General features: G+C 50.5%; 1 protein-coding gene across 14 annotated transcripts in view; it reads left to right on the top strand.

Moving 5' to 3' along the window:
- Positions 1 to 17,797, top strand: part of Sema4d (sema domain, immunoglobulin domain (Ig), transmembrane domain (TM) and short cytoplasmic domain, (semaphorin) 4D) — a 108,150-nt gene that overhangs the window by 57,375 nt on the left and 32,978 nt on the right. For 8 of the 14 annotated variants that reach the window (NM_001378321.1, NM_001378317.1, NM_001378322.1 and 5 more), the window contains 4 exons: positions 10,762 to 11,080; positions 12,616 to 12,761; positions 13,924 to 13,986; positions 15,700 to 15,798. In NM_001378321.1, coding sequence (NP_001365250.1) covers positions 10,975 to 11,080; positions 12,616 to 12,761; positions 13,924 to 13,986; positions 15,700 to 15,798 — 414 coding nt within the window. In that variant the 5' untranslated portion in view covers positions 10,762 to 10,974. Of the gene's footprint in view, positions 1 to 1,733; positions 1,798 to 10,761; positions 11,081 to 12,615; positions 12,762 to 13,923; positions 13,987 to 15,699; positions 15,799 to 17,797 lie in introns of all 14 variants that reach the window. The other 6 variants (NM_001378320.1, NM_001378323.1, NM_001378319.1 and 3 more) reach the window with 2 other exon arrangements.

Raw genomic sequence — 17,797 nt, 5'->3', positions numbered from 1 at the left:
CCTTATATCATTTGCAGACTGCCATTGGAGATGGCGTGTGATCCAGCGCGCTAGGGGAGACGTGAGCCTGGGCTCAGTTGGCCCTGCTCCAGAAGCTTCCCCCTCCAACACTTAGCCTCCAGCTGTCCACAGCCAAGGTTATCCCTCTGCCCCAGGCAGCGTGGGGTCACTGGGCTCAGGGAGTCTGTTTGGAGGCCTCTGTCCCAGATGCTGATGGGTACATACAGATGCCTGGCCCTACTCCACAGTGGGTACTTGTTTCTGTTTAGCTTTAAAACGACTGCAATCTGGACTGTGGTGGCGCACACCTTTAATCCCAGCACTTGGGAGGCAGGGGCAGGCAGATTTCAGAGTTCGAGGCCAGCCTGGTCTACAGAGTGAGTTCCAGGACAGCCAGGGCTATACAGAGAAACCCTGTCTCAAAAAACAAACAAAAATTGATCGCAAGAGATAAGAGAGGGGCTGAGGTAGACCTTAGAGGAGGACTGCTGATCCGGTGTGAACCAGCCTCCACGTTCTGTCTCAGAACTAACTACCTAAAATCAACCAAGACTCGGGATGAGCACCCATTTAATTCTTATGACTATGTTGTCTGTGGGTTTCCCTTGGTTTCCTTGGGAAGATGAAGGGGGCACAGATCTGAAATTAGGACTGATGAACTGGCTTGGCCAGCAAAAGGAGCTTGCTGCCCATCTCAATGACCTGAATTGGATCCCCGGGTCCCACAAGGTAGGAGAGAACCTGCTCCTACAAGTTGCCCTTGGACTTCCACATGTGCTGTAATGTGAATGTGCCCACACATGGACATATGCAATAAATAAAGTCTTATTTACTTTTTTAAACATCTGAAAAGAATAATACGACTTGGTTAGACTGGTTTCGTTTTTGTGGCTGGTTCTCATGTAGTCCAGGCTGGTCTTGAATCCACTCTGCAGCCACAGATGATCTTGAATTCTGGATGGAGGGCTGGGATTACAGGCTCACACCACCGTGCCCAGTTTATGCGGTGCTGAGGATAGGTCCCAGGGCCTTTTGCATGCCAGGCAAGCTTTCTAACTGAGCCTAGTGATAAGTTTTCTAATGTATGGACTCTGCTCTCTGCGATGGGGCAGTATGCTTAGACATGGCTGTGGTGGCTGAGTGTGGCGACACACACCTGAAATCTCCAGCACTGGGAAGACTGAGGCAGGAGGATATCGAGTTTGAAGCTCGTACGGACTACTTAGCCTGACCAAAATTGCTTTTATTTGTCTGTCTGTTTGTTTGTTTATATTTTAATGTGAATTGGTGTTTTGCCTGTATATATGTCTATGTGAGGTTGTCAGATCTTGAGCTATAGACAGTGGTGAGCCACCCTGTGGGTACTAGGAATTGAACTCAGGTCTTCTGGAAAAACAGCCAGTAGTAGTAGCCAGTGCTCTAAACCTCTCCAAGCCACCTCTCTGGCCTGATTTTTTTTTTTTTTTAAAGGAGAAGGAAAGAAAAGAGAAGTGGTTATTTGTGGTGTCTGTGGTGAGGTGAGCAAGCAAGCGCACCAGCTGACCCAGGCTTCCCCTTTGCTGGCTGCCCAGCACCTCACTTCTGGTGCAGTGAACAAGCCCCGCAGGAACTGGATAGAGAGGTCATCTGCTTGGGGCCCTAAGGAGTTTGTATTTAGTGCCTGTCTGAAACCCAAGCGCCCCGTGAGGGTGGAGGACCCAGGGGCTTGACTCTTAGTCTCTCATTACTTTCAGAGATGTCTTCCTGAAGCTTCCATTCTAAAGGTGCCAGGAACAACCCCAGAGACTCACGGCACAGGTAAATCATTCCGTGTATGATTTCTATGTCCAGGTCGGTAAGCGATACCTTGTAGAAGCCTCCATTGGGTCTGGTGGACTGTCAGGTATCTTGTTCCTATATCTTCATTGGAGCCAAGACTGCTGTCCCTCAGGGCGGCACCAGGCTTTGATGCTAGACAGTGAGGTTCCTAGATGGTCTTCCCTTCCCTGTCTCCATGTCCTCCTCCAACTCCCATCCCTCCCAAGTGATGGCTGCTAATGGTATGATGGTTCTGTGTGCACCTCACGTGTGCTTGCTCTACTCTTTAGGGGTATAGCATAGCATGTGTCCATCATGTCCCTGTGTGTATGTGTGTGTGTGTGTGTACCTGTGTGTTCATGGCTCTACATCTGTGTGATAAGTTGTCTATATGCCTGTGTGTCCTACATCACCGTGCTTAACTGTGTGTGATTGTGTGTCCTGTGCCACTTGTGTCCCTGTGGGTGTGTATCTGTATGATGACCAGCACTTCCTCTCATGAACTTGGTGTGGACCATGCCAGCCGTACTACACCTTCCTGCAGTGAGGCATAGCACTTGAGAGATGGCTCTCTACACGGGATTTGGGATGCATTTTAGTTGGACAAAGCTAAGAGAAGGAACCAGAATAAGTATAAAACTCCTCTTCCCTCTGCTTCTTCTCACAGCCTGCCAAGGCTGTGGTAAAGGAGTAGGGCCCTATTGGGAATGTGCGAGCCAGTTATACACATTCAGTTTCCATGGCTATCTGGGTGTAATTTGGGCAGGGGCCTTGTATGTGTGAGTCCAGTCATGTGCATGCAATGGCTTACCTGTGGAGATTAGAGCATAACTTTCAGAGTTGGTTCTCTCTCTCCATCATGGGTACCAAGGATTGTGACCCAAGTCCTTAAGCTTGCAGAGTGGCCTGCGTCATCTCAGTAGCCAAGGCCTCATTATTCCTGAAGAAGTCTGCAGTTGGCGCTGAGGTTCTGAGTATCAGCTTGTTTCTTCTCCTTCTCCTTCTCCTTCTCCTTCTCCTTCTCCTTCTCCTTCTCCTTCTCCTTCTCCTTCTCCTTCTCCTCCTCCTCCTCCTCCTCCTCCTCTTCCTCCTCCTCCTCCTCTTCCTCCTCCTCCTTCTTCCCCTCTTCCTCTTTGACCATCTGTTTTTGAATTTTGTTGGTCTATCAGATGTTTCTCATGTTCCTTAGATTTGAGGAATTCGAAAGTACAGGCAGTTTCGAGCACTCAGAGCCACACTAAATAGGAAGAACCCAGCTGGGCAGTAGTGGCGCATGCCTTTAATCTCAGCACTTGGGAGGAGGAGAAATCAAACAGATTTCTGAGTTCGAGGCCAGCCTGCTCTACAGAGTGAGTTTCAGGACAGCCAGGGCTACACAGAGAAACTCTGTCTTGAAAAAAGAAAAAAAGCCCTGTCCATCTGAATTGTAGCCCCTCTCCCTCCCACCCCACAGAGAGTCTCTGTGTAGATCAACTCTTGCTCTCTATGGTGTGGGCCATAGCTCCCATGCTCTATACCTTCCGTCCAGTACTGTGGAGGGATGTGACAGGTACAAGAAGGCCCAGGCCCACCCACCCTGGTTGCTGACTGGGTGCACCTGCTGGCCTGCTCTCGTGAGGGAGTCAGTGGCAAACACTGTGGAGAGTCCTTGTTCTCACAGTTCATAGAGCTGAGTCCCAAAACCACCAGGGAGCCAGGGAGTGTCTCTGGCTTATTTCTATCGTGCCTTCCCCCCAGACTCCTTTGTCCTCCAACAGCACCAGCATGGCACTGACTGTTAGAGACTTGGGATATTATGTGGTGTTTGATTTTAAATTTCTTTAGAGGAGTTAGGCACCACCCACAGAGCCTATTGTGCAGCTAGGAAACATTTTATAATAAAGGAACATTAAGAATTCAAATGAGGTGCGCTGTAGCTTCTGTAGCGGAAATTTCCTTATTCTCTTGGGCACTAAAGCACCACTGCCAGTGACCCCCTGGGTAAGCTGTCTCCTGGTGTATACAGTGCTGGCTTCCTGGGCTGGGTTTCGATATTAATTGGCTCTCTGGTTAGAGGCAGCTGCCTCTGTTCTGCAGGTCGAAGCTTAGGGCTGAGCCATGCAGGTTCCGTGTCTGGGGAAGGCCCCTCTTGGCTGCTCGTGGTGCTTTATTGTGTCCCATCTGGTGAGAAGGGAAAGGGAGACTGTTCTGTGGAGCATCCTCAAGAGCCTTCCTGACCTCGTGACCTTGAAGAGGCCCCACCCACCTCCTTTCACCATCATTCCGGGGCTCAGGACTCCACACAGAAATTTAGAGTGTCCTAGTAGTTCTCACGGTAGCAGCTGAAGGTTTCTTACCCAGGGCCAGAGGGCTGCCATCTTATCCCTGGCCAGCCGCTCTCAGTACAGGTCTGCGCGGTCCGCGGGATCCAGGACTAATACCCAGGGTCCTGGAGGAGAGTAAGAACTAGTTGGGGGCCTGTGGGGCTGGAGGAGGAGAGAATGACTCACAGGTCGCCAACCTATACAAAGAAATGGTGTTGTCAGGATTTAAGCAGCATCATAACAATGACATGCCTTTGCCCAGGTCTCTGCAGCTGGCCGGCCACTGGTCCTCCACGGAACCCTGCTTCATGTCTGGCTCTCCCTGCCTCCTTAGCGCACACCCTGTTTCCGTTACTGTTCCATTGGCACCATGGCGGTCACTCTCCGTACCTGGCCACCCAGCGTGACACCTACCCAATGCTCAGGTTTAGGGCATGAGCTGACTGAGCTAAGGCCATCTGAGGCTTGCCTGCCCCTATGAGGTAGCTTGAGATTGAATGCTGACCTAGATGGAGATGTCCAGCTGCTCCTGCTAGCTAGCTGGGCTTTGCCAATGTAACTACAGTAGGGCACGTCCCTGCCAACTGGAAATCTTGGCTCTGGGGATACTCTGAGGCCTGGGAACACCAGAGCTGGGACAACAGCTTTGTGTCAGGCAGCCACTCCGGAGCTCCTGGACCCCTCCTGGGACTCTCCAGGGACAGGTCCTCTGGAATTCAGCAGTCAGGCTGGTGACAGTATTACCTGGGCCAGCATCGTAGAGGTGGGATACCTGGCTAGTGGCTGGCAGGGTGAGGTTGGAAGGCCACACCCGGCTGGGAGGGAAGGTGTGGCTGCACTGTTTTCTGGAACCATAGCCACCAGAGTTTCACCTCCTGTCTGAGCAAACGAGCAGCTAGGAATAGACAGAGCAGGCTCCTGTGGCCTGTGTCTTCAGGGGTGTGGAGTCCAGGGAACAATCTGCCGTACCACAACCACTCAAGATCCCCAGGTTGTGTTTGCTGTGGTGCTCAGGAGGGTGCCTGAAAGTCTATCTTGTCCCCACAGGAGCACCTAATGGTACCCTCTTTGTGATCTATTCCCGTTATTAGATCCCAGTGAGGAACCGTAAGTCTAAGACACAGTACGTGTATACACACACACACAGAGAGAGAGAGAGAGAGAGAGAGAGAGAGAGAGAGGTGCATACCTAAGTGCATATCTGCAGATGTACTCACAAACATGTAGTCATGCATGTTTACACACATCTGCAGATACATAGGTATGTGTGCACATGTGTATGCATGCACTTACATTGTTAGATGTCATGTTACATGTCATATGCATGTTATACACAGAGATAACATTTAACTTGGCACTTGCATGTGTGCCCATGTACATATACATAACAGACATGGCATCTGTGCACACACATGGGCATGGGTATGAGCACAGGTAAACACATGTCAACCAGCAACACATGTCGCTGGTTGACATGCTGACACAGATGTACACAAGTTCATGTGCACAATGTGTGTGTGTCCACTCATACACACACACAGTACCCTCAAGGCCATTAGCATTCTCAGGCCAGAGCAAGGTGACCATGCCCTGGCTGGGGTCGGTCCTGTCTCCAGTTGCAGCCCCTGCTGAGATTTCCAGGGTTTGCTGGAGGCAGAGAGTTGCCCTCTGACAGCCCAGGCAGACTGCAGAGGGGGCTGCAGTTCTTTCTCCTGGGTTTAGAGTAGGTGATCAGCCCTCTTAGTGTAGTAATGGGGCCTTCATGACCCTGTCTGTAATGGGATGTCAGGCCTTCTTCTGGAGGGCCTCAGTTGTCGCAGGGGAGATCTCAGCTTTCCCTGGGGGAAGGGCGATGTATCTCTTTGTTTAAATTTAAACACCGAGAGCAAGGTCCTGAACTTGGCATTGGATGGAGCCGTTCCTGGAAGGCACTGTGGCAGCCTGTCTGTGTGGGTGTGGCAGGCACATTGTTTCAAGTGAGTTTTAAATTACACCAAACAGTGAGTAGTGTAGAGAAAAGAAGAAAAGTCAAGCCCAACGCCTTCCTCCCCTTCCTCTACTTCTCTGCTCCCCCCCTCCCCTCCTCCCCCTCCTCTACTTCTCTGCTCCCTCCCCTCCCCTCCTCCTGTTCCCAGGGGCTTCTTTTAAAGAGCACCAGGGTGTTGGCAAGGCTTTTGCCCTCTAGTGTCTGCCCATGGAATAACTGTGCTCTGCATTGTGGGGTTGGGTCTGCAGGGCAGGAGCCTGCAGCTGTAGTGAGCACAGCCTGGCTGAACTTGCTCTGTGCTTCTGTTAAGGCAGCCCAGGGCCCCAGTAAACCCCACAGTTCCTACTTTTGGTCAAGACTGGCAGAGGAGTTTGCTGGCTGCCACTGAAGGCCAGAAGGTGGCATTGGATTCCCCTGGAACTGAAGTCCCAGATGGTTGTGAGCTGCCGTGTGGGTGCTGTGAGTGGAAGCCAGGTTTTCTCAATCTACAAGAGCAACAACTGCTCTTAACCTCTGAGCCATCTCCCCAGCCCCTACCAATGCGTTTTATACAGCTGACATCCAAGGGCAGCCCCAGCCAGACCACCCTGGGCTGGTGAAGAGTTTTGGTTATTTCAGCCACTTAAAAAAAAATGTTTCTCTTAAAATTTGTTTTAGTCTTGTGTCCTGACTTTTTCACTCCAGGCACAAGCTGAGGCTCTTGCTCTCTGCCCCTTGTCATGCACCTCCACCCCTCCCCCACCCTCCTAATAAATGTATTCCCCACCCCCCACCCCCTTTGGTGACTGAGGCTGCACTGTGGGCCCTGGTAGCACATTCTGATTATATTTCCACTAAGGACCATTCTCTCTTCCCCTGGGGTTCTAATTGCTCCATTTTGAGTGTTTGGTAATTCATTCTTAGCTGTTGGTGCAGCATCTTAGCCATGTTATCAGGCCCCAGCCTCTGAGACTTTCCTTTTTGCAGCTGATAGAATGAGAAAAAAAAAAAAAACCCTTATTATTCTATGTTCACAGAATGGCTGTTAGACCTCCAGACATCTAGTCTTGAGTTTCAGATAGCAGCATCAAGAGCGAGCTTAGGGGTCCAAATGCTGGTGTTTTTTTTTTTTTTTTTTTTTATTATTGTTGTTAGCCTATTTCATGGAATTGTTTCTAGTGCTTTCCACTTAGATTTCTTTAACTAGAAGCAGGGTAAGTTACAAAGGTGTTGAACTGGGCGTTCTGCCCACCAGTGAGAGCTCAGGATCTGTTACCTAGAAGGAGGCAGGAAGTCACAGAAGCAGGAGGAGGCCAGGCTGGGTGGCAGGAGATTTGAGGGGAGGGGAGAGCTACTGAGCGTGGGGAGGGGCAGTTGGATGAGGAAGGAGGTGCATCCAAGACAAGTTTGCAGATTGGGTGTCCTTACTAGCCATGGACCCAGCCAGAGAGTGGGGCTGCAGGTAGGTGAGTGTGCTTTAGTGGCCAGTGCCTTCCTTGTCCTCCCGTCCACGTGGTTGACTAAGGAGCTGAGGGAGTAGTAGGGTTTCATCCTGGGTCTCGGGGATACATGTGTCTTGTGACACTCTCACAGCTCTGAGAAGGAAGACGTTAGGTTTCTAAAATCCTGTCCTGATGCTCGTGAACTTTAGGGGCAGCCCTTCTGCACCCTGCCCGGCATGTCCTTTCATGTTTCTCAGCCAGATGGGTCTCACTCCTTGTGGTGTCTATGAACCACCTCCTGTCCTTCCGTGCTGTGGTGGGGCATCCTAATTAGCGGCTTGCGTGTCCATCAGCTCACAGGTTCAGGGCACCATGTTGGGTCTGGTGTTGGGCAAAGCCCTTCTGGTCTGTTAGCCCCTGGTTCTGGACTCTCTTTCTTGGTATCTTGCTCGGCCCCACCCCACTTCTTTTCCAGGGCTTAATTAATTAGCTTGTTGTTAATCAATTTTTGTTAATTAACAAAATAATTAATTAAATCCTGAGCCAGGACCTCACTGTGGAACCACGGTAGGACTGGGACTCACTGTGTAGACTGGAGCCTGCCTCCCCCACCCCACCCCACCCCCCCCAGTGTTGCGATTATGGCCTGGGACTACATATAGACTAAACTAGCAATGAACTCACAGAGCTCCCTCTGACCTATGGTTAAAGGCCTGTGCTACCACCTATTAATTTTGGAATCTGTTTTGTATCTTTAAATTTTATTTCAGTCAGGGTCTTCTGTAGCCCAGACTGACCTCAGACTACATAGCTAAGGCTAGCCCCGAACTCCTCTTTCTTCTGCCTTCACCTGGTGGTGCATTGACATTCTAGGTTTATGAAGGGCTGGGGATAGAACTTTGGGGCTTTGCGCATGTGAAGCAAACATTCTACCAATAGAGATAAGGAATGTTTTCTTTTCTTTTTTTTTTTTTTTAAATAATCTATTTATTTATTACATGTAAGTACTGTCTTCAGACACACCAGAGGAGGGCGCCAGATCTCATTAGGGATGGTTGTGAGCCACCATGTGGTTGCTGGGATTTGAACTCAGGACCTTCGGAAGAGCAGTCAGTGCTCTTAACCGCTGAGCCATCTCTCCAGCCCAGGAATGTTTTCTTATAAAAAATGTTCAAGCAGGAATGTGACCTGCATGACCTTGGCTGGCGACCCTGGCAGGCGTTCAGCCTTCTCTGTTCACACCAACATCTACTTCCATCAGGGGGATGTGAAGAGGAAAGAAATATCCATGTCCCATGCTACCTGACCCTCGCAGCTGGAACAAATCAGAGGGCCTCCTGCGTGTCACAGCTCCCTTGTTCTGCTCATCTCCAGTTTCTGCAACACCCAGGATCTTCTGGGCTTAGACCAGTGCCACCTGTGCCTCTGTACCTAGAGGGTGCTTGAGATCAGAGTGGTGTTGCTGTCCTGGCTTTCCTTAGCTGTGAATGCTCAGTGTTGGAGGGAGTTGGTCACCATGGCTTGGACCCTAGCAACCCACAGCCCCCTTCCTCACTGTGGCAGGAGAATGGGCTCTTACGCGACAGGACGCAGCACTGTGAACTTGCTCAGCAAAACGCAGAGTTCATAATTGTCGGACTCACCACTGTCTGTTTCCCAGTCACTGCCTCAGTTCTTGGCTTCCTGCTTTCTGGTTGGATCAGGGTAGGAGTCACCCCTTGTGCTTGGCTGCTGTGAATTTCTAGGGTAGGACAGGGGTCCGTCTGGCTCCTATTCTGTAGAACCGCTGTCTATAATTGGAGTCACCTCTTTGCATGTCACCTGTATCTCCTTTTGAGCTATAGCGATAGTTAAGGAAAATGGTGAGCTGAACTGGCTTAGAATATCCCACTCCTTGGAGGAAGGAGGGGTTCGGGCTATCTTTAGGAAGCTTCTAAATCCATTGGGATAGAAACCAGACAGTCGGGGCTGGTGAGATGGCTCAGTGGGTAAGAGCACCCGACTGCTCTTCTGAAGGTCCAGAGTTCAAATCCCAGCAACCACATGGTGGCTCACAACCATCCGTAATGAGATCTGATGCCCTCTTCTGGTGTCTGAAGACAGCTACAGTGTACTTACATATAATCAATAAATAAATTATAAAAAAAAAAAAAGAGAGAGGAAGATAAAGAAGAGAGGGGGCACTTTCTATTTTAAAAAAAAAAAAAAAAGAAACCAGACAGTCTGTCCTTTAGTACCGGACAGACTAAGGGACTGAATAGAGATGCTGGAAGAGCCTGCCCTGCCCTCTGTGGGAGGAAGGGTGGGGCAGGGGAGGCCTGGCAAGTGGGTAGATGCCATGCCAGCATTGGGCTCACATCTGGAGACTGTTGTGCTCCCTTCAGCTTCTAGTAACCACACCCAAAGGTGAGGCGGATCTGTGTATCAGGGCAGCTGGTGAGTGACTCAGCGCTGAGCTCTGCATCCTGGGATCCTGGTGTGTGCTGGGCCTCAGGCTTGGCTAGGGCAGGTGAGGACAGGGACAGAGGCTCAAGGGACCTGGCCACAAGTCCATCAGACAGCAAAGCCTGGTCTTCTGTTTCTTGTTTGTGGACAAATCAGAGTTAATTGCTAGTGTTTCCATGGTAATTAACGGCTTCCTGGTGAGGCAGGAAGAGCTCGGGTTGCCTCCTGGGCTAGCTATGACTTTTGATGTGACCCACTACTCCTGCAGAATGGGGCCCTGAGGCTATGTCTTCATGGGTACGGAGGTTAGTGTGTGCTTACATACTGTATGTATGTATGTGAGCACATGCGTGCATTTTCGTGCACATTTGTGTATGGCTATGTGCATTCTGTGTGTCTACCCATGCATGTGCACCCTTACATGTATTCCCAGGGGAGTGCCCTGTAACCGCAAACCTCTGATGTCTGGTAATATTCCTGGGTTAGCATGTCAGAAGTTGGGAAGTGAGCCCTCCAGGGAAACTGAGACCCGTACTGTTCCTTTCAGTTGTGGCATGTCACCAAGCACCTGGCTGTCCCTCTAGCTAGTTATTTCCACCTTGGTGGGTCCATCCATCTTGGTGTGTTTTAGCCTTGTTGTCTTCTCTCTGTGGGATCTGTCTGTCTGGCAGCCCCACAAATCCTGGATGCCTTCCATGTCCCTCAGCAGGCAGGTTCAGACAGGATAGACAGTAGAAAGGGATGGAGGGGACTGAGAACCATCTGGAGCCGCTGGGACCTATAGTCTCGTCCTTTCCTTCTTTTGCAGGTCAGACGGGAACACCGGCAGCCTTGGCATGACGTCGTGAAGGTGGCCATTGCTAACCTGACATGTGGGGACTCAGGAACCCCACCCCTTATGGGCTCCAGTCTGTGCTGCTGGCCCCAGCTCTGGGGCTCTAAGAGGTCCTTGCTGCTACCCCACAGCAGCCTGCTGCCATCCATGTGTGCCCGTTGCTGAAGGCCTCGGTGGCCCCTGCCCATGAGGATGTGTGCCCCCGTTAGGGGGCTGTTCTTGGCCCTGGTGGTAGTGTTGAGAACCGCGGTGGCATTTGCACCTGTGCCTCGGCTCACCTGGGAACATGGAGGTAAGTGAGTGTGAGCCATGAGTGAGTGTGAGTGTGGGTGCAGCAGCTCTGGAGAGTGTGGGGTCCCTGCTTTGGATGCTCTGTGGGGTCTGTCAGGGCAGGCTTAAGCCGCTGGGATGTCAAAGGATGCTGTGTGACCAGGAGACCCCACAGCAAGCGCCAAGCTTAGGTTGGACGGTGTATGTGACCTCAGTGGCTCACGGCTTACTTAATGCTGACGACATCCCAGGTACTTATGCTGCACTGTTGAGATTAGCTCAGCCTCAGAGAGGTCTCCAGGCCCGATTTCCAGGATGGGGACACACTGGCTGTCCCACATTCCAGGGAGGGAACTTTGTGAAGACAGAAGCCGGGAAGCAAAGTGCACTGAGAATGTCCAACTCTGAAGCTACCTGGACACTCCGGGTGCTGACTTGTAGGCAAGTTCAGATGAAGTTCATTGATGGGGGAGGGGGCAGAATGCTGAGCTCAGCATCACAGCAGGAACCTCCACACTCAGGAAGTTGATGCAGGAGGATCGTGAGTTCCAGGCCAGCCTGGGCCACGGAGAGAGACCCTGTCTAAGAAGACCAGTATTGTGTATGTCCTGCCTGTGTTAACATGTTCTTAAACTGGTGCAGGTACGAAAAAGCATCACTTGTCTCTGGAAATCATTGGTAATGAGTGTAAATTTGTTTTGGAGAGAGATGTGTCCCCCCCACCCCCACCCCCATCATGACTTTTCTTTTTTTAAAGGGGGCACCGGGGAAAGAACATAAACCCTGCACACACTAGGCAGATGTTCTACCAATGAGCATCTCAGCCCCTCGTTCCAGAGTTTTCGGTGTTGAGGGTTTCAGAGTAAGGCATTTACTTCACGAGTGAGAAAGTTCTCAGTCATTACGTATTTTGAGCCTACAGTGGGTGGTTAAAGACACATTAAAGAGGTAGAGTGTAAACCAAGTGTCTTCGTCAGGGTTTCCACTGCTGAGAACAGACACCATGGCCAAGGCAACTCTTATAAAGGACACTGTTTAATTGGGGCTGGCTTACAGGTTTAGAGATTCAGACCATTATCATCAAGGCAGGAAGCATGGCAGCATCCAGGCAGGCATGGTGCAGGAGGAGCTGAGAGTTCTACGTCTTCATCTGAGGGCAAACAAGAAAAGACTGATTTCCAGGGAGCTGGGAATGATTCTCAAAGCCCACCTCCACAGTGACATACTTCCTCCAACAAGGACACATCTCCTAATAGTGCCACTCCCTGGGCCATGCATATTCAAACCACCACACCAAGTGTCTGTGATGTGCTAGAAGCCCCAGCATGAGAGGTTTGGATCTGGGAGACAGAAAAGGAGATCAGGAGTATAGCCTGGGGATGCATGCCATCCTCAGGGATCCAGCCGTGGGCTAGCTCCTCTCTTGTACTTGGTGGCTGCATTGAGGTTACCTGGGGTGGGGGGGGGGGGTCCTGAGTTCTGCTCCATGCTGGAGCAGGGTGCACGCAGGCTCAGCAGTGACTCCTGGGCTCTTCCTTCCCCCCTCTGCTGCCACAGAGGTAGGTCTGGTGCAGTTTCACAAGCCAGGCATCTTTAACTACTCGGCCTTGCTGATGAGTGAGGACAAAGACACTCTGTATGTAGGCGCCCGGGAAGCAGTCTTTGCAGTGAATGCGCTGAACATCTCTGAGAAGCAACATGAGGTAGGTTCCATGGCCTCCCATCCATGCCCCTGGAGACGGGGCTGCCTTCGCTACCTCTCCATCCCCAGGCTGCACAGGTCTGGCTATGTCTGATCTGTGTTGGGTAGTATTCCGTGTGGTCACCTTTAAAAGGAGGAGAGAGTAATGGAGGCTGAGGACATCTGAAATTCATTCTGTGCATGTGTCAGACTCTCAAAGGAGAAAATTTAGGTCGAGAAGGGTCTGAAGAGATGACTCAGCAGTTAAAGGCTCATGTTGCCAAGCCTAATGCTCGGAGTTCAATCCCTGCCCCACCCCCAACACACACACACACACACACACACACACACACACACACACACACACACAGCCTAGAAAGATAACAAACTCCCACAAGTTGTCCCCACACAGCCACTTACACACCATCACACATTCACATCTACACATAATAAAGACGTAATTGAGCACAAGGAGATGGCAGCAGCATCGTGGGGGTGGGGAGTAGGTAGGGGGAGGTGGTGAAGGGGAATTGAGGTAGCTTACACTAATCACTGGAAACGTCAAAAAAATGTAATAGAAAGCTTTAAGGCTGATAAAAAAGAACAGATGGAAGCCCCCAGTTTTGGATAGAATTTAATTGACTATACTTTCATTATGTGGGGCTAGGGGGTCATAGGACGACAACCTTGGGTGTCTTTCCTTGGGTGCTGGCCACTTTTAAAATTTCATTTTTTTTGAGACGTGGTCTCTCAACCAGCCTGGAGCTTGTTAAGTAGACTGGCATGGCATCACTGCCTCCCCAGTGCACAGTGCCACACCTAGCCTTTTCACATGAATTCTGGGGATCGAATTCAGGTTTCTGTGCTTCCTGGCAAGCACCCACTGAGCCATTCGTTGGTCTCCCCAGCCCTCTGCTGCTTTGTCCGAAGTTCAGGGCTGTGTTATCCCTGCTAGACTGGGGATGATGGTCCCAGAACATGAGGAAGCCCTAAGGATGACTCTGGGGTCTCAGTCCCTGCCTGCTCCCTGAACCTCTTCCTAGTCTGACTTTATTCTGGCTGCAAACCAGTGAGCTTTGAGCTGTGGTGTGCCTTCTGTTGCTGTCTGCTTTATCCAGCAGTTCCTTGGGGTGGGGGTGGGGGGAACTGTGGTGAACTGGCTCTGACACGTTCCTCCCTCACAGGTATATTGGAAGGTCTCTGAAGACAAAAAATCCAAGTGTGCAGAGAAGGGGAAATCAAAGCAGGTAATTGACCGCACGTACAAAGAGCCCACGCACACAGTTCGCAGTTATTTGGATCTTTTCCAGTAGCAGTCTTCTGCATGCCTACCTGGTATCACGTGAGTCTGGTGGGCTCGGTCCTGCTGTCTCAACCCTACCAGCATCAGGATTGGTGCTCTCAGGCCAGTGCCCTGCATCCTCCGCACTGGAGAAGCCTGTTCTCACGGCTTGGCATTATGACTACAGGATGTTGTTTCTGCTGCCCACTAGTACCTGGTGTAGAATTGGCCTCCCCTATATGTTTCTGGCCTTCTTGAACCAGCTGAGGCCTAAGAGGTGTTGGGGATTTGATGGGATTTGTTATTGTTGGGTTTATTTTTTGTTGTTGTTGGGTTTTGTTTTTTTGTGGGTTGTTTTTTTTTTTTTTCCTGTATTTTGTTGTCAGATACCAGTATGCGCACTCAGGGAGACTGAGCCTTGTATCCTTTTTCTCAGGAGCTCTGAGTACCCTCTTGTGCCTGCCCACCTGGTGTCCCACCAGTGTCCCAGATGTTTTTAGATCACGAATGTTTTTAGATCACAGGAGCCAGGTTGTCCCCAATATTGGTCATGGTGGCTCAGCAGTGGCAGAGTTTATCAGCTGTTAGCTGATTTCAGAAACAGGGATTAAAACAACCACTAGGAGCCGGGCGTGGTGGTACACACCTTTAATCCCAGCACTCTGGAGGCAGAGGCAGGCGGATTTCTGATTTCGAGGCCAGCCTAGTCTACAGAGTGAGTTCCAGGACAGCCAGGGCTACAGAGAGAAACCCTGTCTCGGAAAACAAAAACAAAAACCAACCACTAGGTTAAACTTTCTTGGCTAAATGGTAACTGAACACTTTCCCCGTCTTACTGGTCTCTAACTGTAGTGTTCACTCAGGACCCAAGGCAGGCAGGCATTACGATAGGCTCCCTGCTGCAGGAAATCTGTGTAGCGGAGTGAGCTGATGCCTTGCACCACTGGATGTGGGGACCCACAGTGACCTTGGCATGGAGCCCTCCTGTGATACCCTGTCCATTTGAGGGTTGTTGGGGAAAAAAGCAACAACAACAACAACAACAACAAAAACCCCTTTCCCAACTTGAGATAATTTCAGGCCATAGCCCATAGACTCTAAGTGCTGTTCTCCTGAAATAGCACATGGGCTCCAAATTGCCGTCTTTGTTTTCCCACTGGGCCCTCAGGGATACACAGCTGGCTGTACTCTTGGGTCCAGCCTCTCTCTCAGTTCCTGCTAGTCGCTATTTCTAGTTCTGTGCTGGTGGCAAGAGTATAGGGTGGGGTCCCCAGGAAGGTAGAAGGAGCCTGTACAATGTCTGTTTTGGCAATATGGGCCCCCAAAATGAACGGTGTGTGTTCAGCAAGGGTAAATACATTGCCATCTGTAGTGGGCTCCCCAGTACAATTTGAGGTCAGCTCTGGTTTGGTCTTTGCTTTGCTTGGTCACCAGATACAGGCTGGCCATCTACTTAGGGATAGAGCTAAAGTCATGCCTGGCACCTGCACTGCATGTGGACCACAGAGATAAAGTTTCCGTTGCAGAGCCTGGCTCATGGTGCAGTGTGCCCCCTCTATGGGCATAGACAGACCAAACCTGAGCAGAGGAGAGAACAAGGCAGCAAATGACTGGCCTTTACCATGTGGATACAAGGGTTCTTTGATGGGTGCCTGTTAATGGGGTGTTTCCCTTGCAGACGGAATGCCTAAACTACATTCGAGTACTACAGCCACTAAGCAGCACTTCCCTCTATGTGTGTGGGACCAATGCGTTCCAGCCCACCTGTGACCACCTGGTAAGACCACAACATATCCCTGTGTGAAGTGCTCACGTACCAGCCTGGCTAGCGACTAAAGCAGAGCCAGCCTGTCTCAGTCAGGCTTTCTATTCCTGCACAAAACATCATGCATGACTAAGAAGCAAGCTGGGGAGGAAAGGGTTTACTCAGCTTACACTTCCACATTGCTATTCATCACCAAGGGAAGTCAGGACTGGAACTTAAACAGGTCAGGAAGCAGGAGCTGATGTAGAGGCCATGAAGGAATGCTGCTTACTGGCTTGCTTCCCCTGGCTTGCTCAGTTTGCTTTCTTATAGAACCAAGACTACCATCCCAGGGATGGCACCACCCACAATGGACCCTCCCACCCTTGATCACTAACTGAGAAAATGCCTTACAGCTGGATCTCATGGAGGCATTTCCTCAAGGGAGGCTCCTTTCTCTGTGATAACTCCAGCTTGTGTCAAGTTGACATGCAAAACCAGACAGTACACAGCCTCTCCTGTTCTTTCTGCAAACTGCAAGGACTAAGAACTATACAGTCGGATTTCTGACAGCAACAATTGCCCCGTTCCTCCTGATGAGGGTTCTGTGAGGTCCATGGGATGATCTATGGTAGCCATGAGGTAGCTGTACTTTCCAAAAAGAATAAATACCGAGAGATCGGTGTTAGATACTGAAACATCAAATTGGATGTGCAAAACATCCAGCAGAAATCAGGGCAATCTGATTAAGGAAGCTGGCTGGGGTTCCCAGCAGAGTTCTAGTCAGAGCAAGAATGTCCATTTGGGTGGGACTTTTAAATAAAAGAACAAACGGCAGCAGAGAGATGCCGTTGCCTTGGGAGCATCAGGCATCCATCAAGAACTGACTGGGGAAGTTGAGGCAGTCAGCTGGAGCCATCTCTCTGTAGCTGAGATCCCATGGCTGACCTCCCCCGCCATCCCCACCCTCACTCCCCAACCCCCCCACCCCGCCACTGTATTGTGAGATAAATAACAGTAAGCTCTTCTGCAGATGGTTCACCCCCTAGATGCTCTCAAGGGCACAGTGTTTCTCAAGGGCACAGTGTTTCTCAAGGGCACAGTGTTTTTACTCTGGGGTTGCTTGCTCTTCTCTCTGTCACAGAGTCAGGGACCTTGGAAGACACTGGGAAAACATGCTTGGGTCTGAAATGGAGGAGGGGAAACCCTGCTGCCAGAACCATTTTCCCCCTTGAGCTCACACAGCACAAGAAAGCTTACCAATACGATGTATATTACAGGTCACTTACTTACTTAGCCCTTGCTGTGACCAAATACTTGATAAAATAAGTAGCTTAAGGGGAAAAGATTATCGAAGGCACCTCAGCCAAACAGAAGGCATCTTGTGGACAAGTAATGCTGGCCTGTAAACACCCAGGCGCACCCCCAGAAACCCGCTTTCACGGTAGGTCTCACTTCTACATCCACCACCTGGAGAGACACCCATGAGCCCATGGGTGACATTTTACAAATAAAACGATAACAAATATGAAAACGTAATAGATGGGTTTCCTCTCTTCTCTGCTGGGCATAGATCCAAATTTTGCACCAAATGCCAAAACCTTGGCTCTTCCCAAGCCTTATATTGTATACCTGATGGCCACGAGGCTAGGTGTTCAAGGAAAGGTAGCTAGCCTGTTCAAGGAAAGGTTGGTCTGCTGAGCACGGGGTGAGTGATGCCATGCAGGGCAGGGCAGGGCAGCTCAGGAGGCAGGAGAGTAGTTCATTGCTCTGCTGCAGCCGGCTGCAGATGACTGGAATCCCGGGTGGGGGAGGCTTCTGAAATGAAGAGCCTCATTCACCTAAACTCAGCCAGCTGAAGTTTAAAGCTTGTTCCCAGTAAGAGTTCAGTTAGAGTTGTCTTAGTTAGGGTTGTACTGCTGTGAACAGACACCATGACCAATGCAAGGCTTACAAAGGACAACATTTAATCGGGGCTGGCTTATAGGTTCAGAGGTTCAGTCCATTATCATTAAGGTAGGAACATGGCGGC

The sequence above is a fragment of the Mus musculus genome, chromosome 13, assembly GCF_000001635.26.
Source record: "Mus musculus strain C57BL/6J chromosome 13, GRCm38.p6 C57BL/6J".
Lineage (NCBI taxonomy): Eukaryota > Metazoa > Chordata > Mammalia > Rodentia > Muridae > Mus > Mus musculus.
This window is presented reverse-complemented; position numbering and strand designations above follow the sequence as displayed.